The following is a 12,148-nucleotide window of genomic DNA, read 5'->3' as shown; positions in this document are numbered from 1 at the left end:
ATCCACCCACAGTGGATCTTTCTCCTCTAATCTGTAGTTATTGACTGTCCATACCAATTGTTTAGCACCCACACCTGTCTGTTGTATGATACCACTGATGTACACAGTCAGATATTTCTCATATCTCCTTGACACTATTATAATAAACTTCTTAAGGAAAGAGATCATAATCGATACTTCAGGTACCATCTCTCTCCTGGCCCCAGTTGTACCTTCACATTACCATGCCTTTAGCAACCATTTAGAAATATTTTTAAGGGCAGCCCAGGTGGTTCATTGGTGTAGCGCTGCCTTCAGCCCAGGGCGTGATCTTGGAGAGCTGGGATCGAGTCCCGTGTCGGGCTTCCTGCATGGAGCCTGCTTCTCCCTCTGCCTGTGTCTCTGCCCCTCTCTCTCTCTCTCTCTCTCTCTGTTTCTCTCATGAATAAATAAATAAAATCTTTAAAAAAATATTTTTAACTGATTATAAGTGTGCAGATAAAGGCCAGCTGAACTCAGGGACAAGACATAGATACTGGTATAGTGTTGAGCCTTACTATTCCAAGTGTGGTCTGTGGACTGGTGGCTTCACCTAAGAACTTGTTAAAAATGCCACCTCAGTTGCCATTTCACACCGATTGAATGACAATCTGCATTTTAACAAGATCCAGTGACCAATTCCTCTACCTACTGGTATGTAAACTGGTATAGACTCAGTATAGTATAGAAAGGGCTAGCACTGATACCAAAGTTGTTAGTTGGAGGAGGGGAAGACACACATGAGTTTCAGCATGTGGTTCCTATGCCAAGACCCAGCTTCACCCCTGCTCAGACCTGGAGTCCAATGAAGGAGCCCAGGTCCTTTGCATATACAGTGGGCCAAGGCCAGGAAGCAATTCCACCTTTTGATCTGGAGCCCAGATGCATAAATCCTTCTTCCATAAACTGCCACCAAGTTCAATTATAGGAAGGGCTTTTCAGATTGTATCTACTGCATTGTTTTTCAGGTTTTATAAATATTCTGACCTCCTCAAGATCCTGGTTGTGCTCCCCATATTTATTCAGCCCTACGAATTTATATTATTCTGCCTCTCACTCATGTTTCCCAGAACATTCGGTTTCCCTCTAAGGTTTAGACTGCAACTGCTAAAATACTTTTTTGGCATAATTGAAAGCTAAACCTGAAAATGCAACAGAAACAGAAACAGAAAGAGCCAGCAACAAAAGGAGCAACATCGACAGCCCTATTGTTCAAATGACCAGGTGTCAGGAAAAAGCTCCCGAAGGACAGAGCTGTTAGACAAAGACACACTCATATCCCAAAGGATGAAGACCAAGTGGACCAATGAGCTCAAGGCACAGCATCTTCTCTTTGTTGAAAATGTGCTCAATGCTTCAGCATTTCTTTTTCCAACTTTCCTATAGGTTAGTGTATTGAGTGTCACTATTTCAAAATAGCACTGTGCTAGTTCTCTGTGAGTCTTTTAGTTTTAACAGCTTTATTGATATATAATTTACACACGATAAAGTTCACATTTCAGAAATGGAAGAGATCTTTATTCCATCCCCCACCTTAAAGGAATGCTTCATTAAATTCAACCATGGAATATAATATAGTTATTTCTTAAATCTTCAGGAATATGGGGCATCATCATGACTCTCTGATAATACATCTAACATCTCAGCTTTTACCAGTGGAAAGAACATCTTGACAAAGTCCCCTCTATTAAAATTCAAACCATTAAGTCATGACTTTTAGTGCCATATTTCAGAGGTGGCTGGCTGGCATCACTGCAGGCCCCTGTAATCTGCCTACTTTGTAGGAACTCCACGAGAACGTGAACTTCACTTACTGAATCCAAAGTGGAAATCACAAATCCTTACAAACTACTATTCCCCCAATTTTTTGTGGACTATTTTTCTACCGGGTGGCATGCTTTTTTAGGGGCTGCTGGAGCCTGCAAGAAACTTTTATTTTTAACCTCGGGGATAGGATGAGTACTTAAGCAGTTTTTTTCTTTCAGAAAGAAAAATAGCAACTTACATGCTCTCGCAGAACTTCCTCAGTGTGCTTGGCTTCTCCTGGTTGCATCTTTGTCGAAACCAGCGTTGAATGCTGCGAACGTCCCAGTCCAGCTGCTTGGAGAGGCCTTCCAGTCTCTTTTCATCAGGATGCTATGAAACAAGGTACCAGCAAAATCATTTTCATCTTCACTATAAACACACCTGCCTTTGTCTAAATTGAGATTTTCTTCCCCCTATACTGACTACTTGCTACTACTGAGCACCTAGTCCTTCCACTAGTAGCATGAACATAAATAACCACTTAGGACAGAAAAAAATCACTCATTAGGAAACACCACTGAAAAATACGAATCTTGTTCTGATGCTTGCACTTCCTATCAGCAACAGAGATGCAATGAAACAGCCAACTGGCTGGGTCAGCTCCATTAGCCTTTAAGGAAGGAGTTAGGTTAAGGTGAATTTGTGAAGAGGCATCTTTCAAAGTTTTTACTTTCTCAGGAAAAAAAAAAATGCTATACCCAATTATCTCAGGGTAAGTTAGGAGAGACAAAAGCATGGAATAATCTCAAGAGACCTCACTTTAGCCTACAGCACCAATTCTATTATAAAACATGTGTTCTCAAAAAAAACAAACAAGCATGTGTTCTCTTCGTTCCTCTTCTCTCTCTGCTCTGCTGTTCACACATTCCTCTTCTATCCCCCTTCTTGGCTATTCCTTTTGACTAGATGCCCATCAAATCTTTCCAATAACTATGCATGACTTTAAGACACAAACGTGGTGAACAGGGAAGAGACCCTACTTATGTTTCGCCATAGGATGATACTTTTCTCTTTTCTCTCACTCATTTCTATAACACTATGAAGTGCCAACCAGGTTCAATTCCTCGCTCTAATGACCTCTGAGCCTTGGTTCTCTCATCTGTTAGGGCTTTTTATCCACCTAAAGAGGACTGTGGTGAAGACCAAATGTAAAAAATTGGTCTAAGACTTAGTAAGTGTTCATTTCTCCCTTTTCTTATCTCTACTCTCTGATATGTTAGGGACCATCCTGCCCACAATTATGTGAGCATGTCCTGCCACACAACAAACTAAGCTGAGTTAGTTCTATTCCTTTATTAATGCATCTTTCCTTTATTGTTAACGAGATGTTAGTGATCAGAGGAAATAACCAAAAATGGGGTAAGGGAAGGCAGGCTGACCAGCTTCAAGTTACGAAGGTGGGATGTACATATGACACGTTTTCAAAGAATCTCAAGTAACTGAAGATGTCAGATACACAGGGGATGCAGCAAGTGGCCTCAGTGTTGTGACTGAGGTCATAAAACATGCTAAGCTTGTGTCTGTAAAAGTCCTTTGCCCACTTTCAGTGAGATGTGTACTGTAACGTGTTTTTGTTTTCAGTAGTCATGACACCATCTACCATCTACACTCTCCTTTTGTATCTATCTTAATTAAAAAATAGGGAAGACAAAAATTCACATCCTACTATACACCTTGGCTATACCATTTTCCTAGAGGAATTAATCATTAAATTCAATTTGTTTTCTCAGCTTATTGAATAGGTAAAGCATTCACATGGTTCACAAATTAAAACAAAAAAAGTTTTACCTTCCCATTTTATTCCTACTATGCTCTGTCTTCCTACCAGCTAATCAGTTATTAAATCAGTTTATTTTCCAGAGTTATTTTATGCAAATATAAGTAAATTTGAACATGTATTCTTATGTCACTTTGCCAAACAAATGGTTGCACACTACATGTATTACTCTGAACTTTGAGCTTTTTACTTTACTATGTATTTTGGAATACCTCCATATTAAAATATAAAGAATGCCCTCCTTCTTTTGTAGAATTGTCAGGATATACTATAATTTACTTATCCACTCTCCAGTTAATGGGCATTTAAGTACCTTCTAGACTTCCACTACTATAAACAATGCTGTAATAAATCATCTTGTCATAGAGCATTTTATACAGGCAGACATAGAGATAAATTCCTGGAAGCAAATGTAGATCAAAGGCCTATGCATTCACAACCTTAGATATTGAAAAATTACCTTCACTAATGATTTTACCAATTTATACTTACACAAACAAGAGTGTGCATTTCCCAGTGCCTCACCATGATCAGATTTCTCAATTTTTTCCCAGTCTGATAATAGTGTCTCAGTATAATAGTATCTGATAATAGTGTCTCAGTATATTTTTTAACTTGATTTCTTTTTTTGAAAGAGGAAAAACCATTTTCTTTTTTTTTTTTTTTTAATTTTTATTTATTTATGATAGTCACAGAGAGAGAGAGAGAGAGAGGCAGAGACACAGGCAGAGGGAGAAGCAGGCTCCATGCACCGGGAGCCCGACGTGGGATTCGATCCTGGGTCTCCAGGATCGCGCCCTGGGCCAAAGGCAGGCGCCAAACCGCTGCGCCACCCAGGGATCCCGAAAAACCATTTTCTACTTCCTTTTAATGAACAATCTTTTCATATCGATTGCACATTTTTTCCTTTGTCTGTACCATAGCATAGGTTGCATAATTTGTACCAATGTCTTTGTGTTTTAGAATTTGCCATGGGTTTTCTGCTTGTTTTTTCTTGAAGTTTTTAAAAAGCATATATGAACTTCTCAGTTTTTTCTGTTATAACTTCTGAATTTGGGGTCATAAGAAAAATTTTCCCTACTCCAAATGTTTGAGAAATTAATGTAGGGTGAACTACCATGTTTACCCAATTTGTCTTTTGTATTCTTCAAAATTACCTACTTATCTTGCACATCCTTGTTACATTTATCCCTAGGAATATTATCTTTTCTGGTTTTGTTCGTGGTAACTTTTCACTTGATTCTTTTACTTTTCCAAGTATGCAGTCATATTATAACATGTAACGAGAATGTAAGCTCTACAAACAAAGGAGATTTTTAGTATCTTTTTTCACCTAAAATATAGTAAGGACTCAGTGAATTCAAACAGCAATAGCTTCACCTCCTCATTTCTAATTTTTATGCCTTTCTTTCTCTTATCTATTCACTATTTCTGTGTAAAACTGAGCACAATGCAGAGTAGTGATTATAAGCATCTCCATTTGTTCCAGACTTGAGTGAGAATACCACTGTTTCTCATTAAGCAACAGGCCAGATTTGGAGCTGACACACAAATGTGTTTATCGTGTTAAGAAAAAGGTAACTTGGTTTTAATCACAATAATGGTAGATTTCAGCATCCATGCAGATGATTACATACTTTTTCTCTTTTGATCAATTATGACGATGTATCATATACATTTTTGTAATACTGAATATAGGGAAGGCCTTGCATCCCTAGAATAAATCCTCTCTGGTGATGATAAATAATTCTTTACTGTGCTGCTAAGTTCTGTTTACTAATTTTTATTTGGGATTTTTTTCATTGATATTAGTAAGTTCGGTTTCTAGTCTTATTTTTTGGGTTTAATCTGTCAGACTTTATTGTTAATTAATGTTTTATTGCTACATAAAAAGAGAATTTGAATGACTTTCTTAATTATCTATGCTTTAATATAGTTTAAAATAGCATTGGGATTATCTGCTCTTTAAGAGTATGTTAGAATTTTTCTTTTGAGAACATCTGAGCCTGCTACCTTTTTGCAGTTTAGCTCTTTGATTTTGATCTTTATATATACATGCAGACAAACATATATATATGGGGGGGCATGGAGGGAGAGAGAGATAGTTGGTAAATTTTATTTTCCTAGAATAATTTGCATTTTACCCAAGTTTTTATATTTATTTATCTTACATTTTATTTGCCACATTAACAGAAATATATCCTTTTTATTTTCCTCCATTTCTGTGATGTTATAATGCTGCTAATTATTATGTTGTAAATTTATGCTTATTTTTTTATTGGATTAGCTGACTTTCTGTAAAAAAAATTAAACAGATATTTTTGAATTGATCTTCAATTCTATAGTTTAAACACAATTTCTGCATTTATTGTTAACTTTTGCCTTCTGCCTGCCTTCATTTTGTTTTGTTGTTCTTTTTCTAAAGTTTAGAGTTAGAATAGCAAACTCTATTCATCTGAGCACTGCTTTGGCAGTACAAATGAGTGAGGCTTTCATGATCTCTGTTACCAAATATTCTGAAATTCTATTTTTTATCCAAGAACGGATTAAGATTAGGAAAGCAAGAGATTTTCTGTTTTCTGATTTCTAATGTTAAGTTGTGCCTATTTTTAAAATTAGTGTTGTATTTATAATAAAGGTCAATTTTTGTAAATATTTAGCAGGTACTTCTAAAGAAAGTATGGTCTCTACATTCAGAATATAAGGTTCTAAATGTACCACTTAGATCTCCCTCATTAATTATGCCTCTTAGAATTTCTATCTTCTGTTTTACATTTTGTTCACTTAATCTGTCATGACTGAGAGGTAAATTAAAATCTCCTGCTATTAAGTTATTTCTTCTTTCATTCTTTTTTATGAGTATATGGATACACTGACATTCAATGTATATTAGTCATAACCACTTTATCTTTTTTATGAATTGTATCCTTTGGCAAGAAAAAGCCAGTTTTTCATTTCACTTAATACTTTTTGGCCTGGCTTCCACTTTTATGTAAAAATAAAAATCCTACTTTATTATTTGTATTTGTCTATATACTTTTACTCATCCTTTTATTTTCAATATTTGTAATTACTTTATCTGAAGGTGTCTCTATCAGCTATGTGACCTAAATCTGTATTAGTTTTTATTAGATGATTCAAGCCCATTTACGTATATTGATATAACTGATAAGTTTGCTTACAGTTCTGTCACATGAATTGTTATGCTGTTTTAATTTTAAAAAAAATTTAATCTTGGCAAGCAAATATGGCTTATTTTCCTTCCTTTTTATGGGTAATTTTTGTTCTAGTGGTTTTCCATAACTGTAATTATGTTTGTTTTCAATCAATAATTCCATATGAGCAATATTCAAAATTAGTATGTTTCCTCTTCCTCCCACTTAATACTAGATGATAATTTTATCTCTTTTACAGTTTACTCTTTTATCGTTTAATATGCTTGTACTTCTATTACCCAATTTGGCTGCTTAAACTGATTGGTTTTGACTCCCACCTCCTAGAGATTATGCAATCACTGAATTTATTCTACCTCCTGCCTTCCTTCCCCTCCCCATCTCAAATACTGTTAGTTGTATCACTTCTACAATGTGAGAACATAGAATATTTACATTCTGTTGTCATCCTAATCCTCACATTTAACGGTTTAAATGTATTGAAACCTTAATGACACTCCAGCAACATCTTCATTGGCTGAAATCAATGATTATAATAGTTTTTCAAAAAGGACTCAGGAGAACAATTCCCCCATTTTTGCATGTTCAAATCTGTTTGTCTTTAACTGTTACAGAACAAAAACAATTTGCCTAAATATAAAATTCTTAGTTCACATTTTCCTTAAAAATGTTGGAAATAGTGACGCCTGGGTAGCTCAGCAGTTGAACATCTGCCTTAGGCTCAGGGTGTGATCCTGGGATCCAGGATTGAGTCCCACATCGGGCTTCTTGCAGGGAGCCTGCTTCTCCTTCTGCCTGTGTCTCTGCCTCTCTCTCTCTCTCTCATGAATAAATAAATAAGATCTTTTTTAAAAAATGTTGGAAATGTTTCTACAAAGAAGACTAAATTCATGCTGATATTTTTTCCTAAAGAAATGATTAGAAAAAAAAAAAAAGAAATGATTAGATATTTTTGGTTGTCTGCTCAAAGAATTCTTTTAATTTTCAAGTCCAGTAATGAAAGCTTCTTGGGTCAATTTTTACTATATTTTCATTAACATATTAAAATAAATCTCTTGGTACGCCTGGGTGGCTCAGCAGTTGGGCATCTGCCTTTGGCACAGGGTGTGATCCCAGGAGTTCTGGGATCAAGTCCCACATTGGGCTCCCTGCATGGAGCCTGCTTCTCCCTCTGCCTCTGTCTCTGCCTCTCTCTGTGTGTCTCTCATGAATAAATAAATTTTACTTTAAAAATAATAAATAAATAAACAAACAAATAAATAAATAAATCTCCATTTATTTTAGAAAATTTTCTTGAATCATATCTTTCAATATTTATTCTACTTTACTTTTCCTTGAGGGATTCTAATAAGGCAGATGTTGGATCTGCTTGAGCTATATATCTAATTATTTTTAGCTCTTTTTTGTTTCATTTAATTCAGTTTTATTATTTCCATCTCCCGCACTCCTTGCTGAATCTTCGGCAATGTCTAGTGTTTCCTGTGTTCTTTCCGATTTTGTCTTCATTTCTGTGCAAGTGTTAGTACATTTTCCTGACCCTCCCAGCTCACACTGCATCTTTCTCTGTTGACCAACTATTTTTTCTTAGGTCTTACATTTCCTTTTTGCAGTCTTCCTTCACAGAGTTATTGCTTTTTTAGTGGTTTGTGGTTTTTTTTTTTTTTTTTTAAGATTTATCTATTTATTTGAGAGAGTGTATGAGTGGGGGGAGGGACAGAGGGAGATGGGGAGTGAGAATCAATCTCAATCAGACTCCTCGCTGAGTACAGAGCCTACTCAGGGTTTGATCCCATGACACTGAGATCATGATGTGAGCCAAAATTGAGTCAGGCACCCAACTGAGTGAGCCACTTAGGCACTTCTATTTTTTTTTTTAAGTTTATACTAAATTTTTTTTTATTTACTTACTTTTAAAGATTTTATTTATTTATTCATGAGAGACAGAGAAAGAGGCAGAGACATAGGCAGAGGGAGAAAAAGGCTCCCTGTGGAGAGCCTGATGTGGGACTCTCTGTCCTAGGACTCTGGGATCACGACCTGAGCCACAAGCAGACGCTAAACCACTGAGCCACCCAGGTGCCCCTAGTAAAATATTTAATCACAATTTTCATTTGCCCTGTGGCCTCATTTTTCTAGTGACAATTTCTGTTAATAAACATTGCTTTACATTCTTTTTTTGTCTTTGATGCTGTGTGTTCCTTATTATTCATCATTGAGTGAACTGATTTCTTTGACCAGCTCCTGGTAGTATGTGGAGCAGGGTGAGTGCTCTTGCAGTTCAGCTGCCACAGAGATAGACTGTCTCCTGAATATGTGCCATCCATATAGTTTTCTGTGTACTTATTCCAGTTATCTGAATTAAACTGAGTCCAGGAGGACATTTGCTGGCCTTGCTCCTATACCTAGTGTTACAAACAGTGGTTAGGGCTTTTGTCTCCCTCTCATTCAAGAGTTGTGTTTTTTCTGGCTTTAGTGACAGCTACCCCCACTGGGCCCTCCATTCACACTTCTTGTTCTTTACTTCCTCCTACTTGGCTTCTGCCCAACCCTCAACTATTCTTTGTTAGCCTTTATATACATTTTGAAATTTAGAGGTATGTATCTACTAGTTTACCAAAAATAAAATTTGGGTGATTTTCTTTCTTCTTTGTGTGTTTTTTAATTGTTTTGCATTTTTTAATTGTTTTCCTTAGTTTATTTTCTTTTTTAAGATTTCCAAGGTGACTGGGTCAGTTAAGGACCAGACTCTTGATTTCAGCTAGGGTCATGATCTCAGGGTCCTGGGATTGAGCCCCCTGTTGGGACGGTCCCTTGCCACTTCCTCCACTTGTGTTTTTTCTCTCTCTCTCCCTGCTGCTGCTCTCTCTCTAAAATAAATAAATCTTAAAAAAAAAAAAAAAAAAAGATTTCCAAGGAAAGAAATGAACAATGCTATATAGACATTTTTATTCCAGAAATACCTAGGTTGATTTTAATATTCATAACAAATACTGGAAGGGAAAAGGAAAGTAAAAAGGAAAGAAAGAGATGGGCATAAGAGGATAGTAAGAGAGAACAAATTACAGGAAATTTGCCTATAATTTTAAAAATACAGAGTAACATACCAAAAGTGGATGATGATATGATTTCTCTGGATCATAAAATCTGGTCTCACAGCTGACATATATATTTTTCCCTCAGTGGCTCAAGAATTGATTTGATTAGAAAAGTGAAGCTGTGGGGATTATACATATGTGCCAATAATATGGCAGGACAATTCCCAAAATGTAAATAAACATACTTAAGTAAACAACTCTACACACAAATTTATTTATACCAAGTATACAGAAAAATAGACAGACATTACCTCAAAAAGAAAGACTGTTAACACAAAGGGATGCAAATTCATCAGATAATTACATAGATGAGAATTACAGAGTCAGGGCTAAAGATAAAGAGATCCACATTCAGAAAGGTCCATGCTTTGGGGTTTCAAGCTCTATGGCTGCTATCCAAATTCTTAATAATTTTGTCATGGAATCGGTATTTTGTATATTAAGTCCAATGAGAAAGAAGAACATGTGTCAGGGGCTCAGTCTTGGCTCACACACAGTCAGTCCTACCACTCCCCCTAGACAAGTTCTGGGGAACTTATTTCTCTGTCCCGACTCCCTGAGCTCCTGAAGCCTCCTCCCCCTTCCCACTCTGTCTAGTAACTACTGCTGCCTCAGGTGCAAGCATGGAAAACACTAGAGTCAGGTGTGTGTACCCCACAGTGTCTCAGTATGGGACATGGAGGCAGCCACCTGCACCCTAGGCTGGGTATTGTATTTGATGGGTGAATCAATGGGGACGAGCCTCTTGCTTACCCCAATCCAGGTACCAAATATGTCCTGATGTAGAGATTGCAATACCCTTGGGAGTTAATTGTCCACTGTGGGTTAGGGCAATAGGCTCATGGAAAGGGAAGAAACCTGTCTCAATTTCTCCACCTCTGGCCAGAGAAGGGCAGGCATGTCAGCCTAGTGACTGGCAAGAGACAGTACTCAGCAGGTGGTGGGCTCTGTGTACACAAAGTCAGAGGACTGGGTCCCAGGTACCCGTGAGGTTCTGTACTTGCTTTTCCTAAGTATCCCCATGCCTGAGGGAGCAAGACATTGAATAGCAAATACCAAAATACCTTGACCTTGACAAGTCAAGAAAAAGAACCTATGGAAGAAAAGAAAAAGCTTTATATTTTTATGCCTTGAAGGGTATTTTTTTTCATACTTTTTAAAAAGGAGACCCTGCATTTTCATTCTGCACTGACTCCACAAATTATGTAGCCAATCCTATATATACAGAGCAGATTTTAAGGGTTTTGAGAGTGCATCCCTACACATTTGAAAGATGATAACCATGCCCTACTCCAAAGGTGATCTGGAACCACAGTCAAGGCCAGGTTGGTGGATGATCACTCAAACACATACAAATACTCTGAGACTCTCCAAGTCCTGCTACTCCTATTCTGGTCAACTGACCTGTTACTTTCTTATATCATAAATAACACTGGACAACTATAAAGAATTCAAGGAAATAATGTTCCAACTTTTGTTACATTTATATTTAACACATGAGGCTTCTCCTCTAATCATGTAAAAATGTCCAGTGAATCACCTTGGAAACTAAGAGAATATGATTAAAATTAGCTAGAAGCAAATATTCTCTAGAGCTGTCAACCTGAGTGCAAAATCCTTTTATTATCTTTATGGGGCAAATTTCTCCAGTAACCATAATAAACATAAGGCAAGGGAATAAAATGTCCACTGCAGAGTTTCTAAAGGGAGACATAACATTTGGGTAGAAAACTCATTTCATTATGCATTTTGAGTAGTTCACAAGGTGAATACAAATATATTATAATCTCATTTTTAAAAAACCTGATAACTTCTTACCCTTCTGCTGTTTCAGAGGGAAAGAAGTGTTTCTCACAGTAAATTGGTATGTTAAATGAAAATACAAGTTTTTTCTTAATATTTTCTCCCTTAAGTACTGTATTGTGCCCCTTCAGGTTAAAACTTTGTAATTTAAAATCTTCCTATAATACTAACAGAAGAGCTTTTTGTAAAATCTCATACATTCTTCTCTTCTTCCTAGCAGCGGTATAAAAAAATACCTAGTGTTTTCTTCTACCACTCCAGGAAAAATACCATTTGGTGGGGGGGAATCTTAGAGAATCTTAACAGAAATAAAGATGATAAAATAAACAAAAATGTTTGAATATTTGAATTAACAGGTTTCAGACAAGAAACAAGGAATGCAAATGGTTAACAATACAAATACCAGAACAGGAATAAAACTTAATACTGTCAAATCACATTTTAGAAGCCTGAGTAATTGTCCCAGAAAAATGAAA

General features: G+C 36.5%; 1 protein-coding gene across 2 annotated transcripts in view; it reads right to left on the bottom strand.

The window, feature by feature from the left end:
• Positions 1 to 12,148, bottom strand: part of CERS6 (ceramide synthase 6) — a 301,865-nt gene that overhangs the window by 194,451 nt on the left and 95,266 nt on the right. For both annotated transcript variants that reach the window (XM_025460063.3, XM_025460064.3), the window contains exon 3: positions 2,024 to 2,154. In XM_025460063.3, coding sequence (XP_025315848.1) covers positions 2,024 to 2,154 — 131 coding nt within the window. The remainder of the gene's footprint in view (positions 1 to 2,023; positions 2,155 to 12,148) is intronic.

Source organism: Canis lupus, chromosome 36, assembly GCF_003254725.2.
Source record: "Canis lupus dingo isolate Sandy chromosome 36, ASM325472v2, whole genome shotgun sequence".
NCBI lineage: Eukaryota > Metazoa > Chordata > Mammalia > Carnivora > Canidae > Canis > Canis lupus.
Note: the sequence above shows the minus strand (reverse complement) of the source record. Positions and strands in the feature narration are given on the sequence as shown.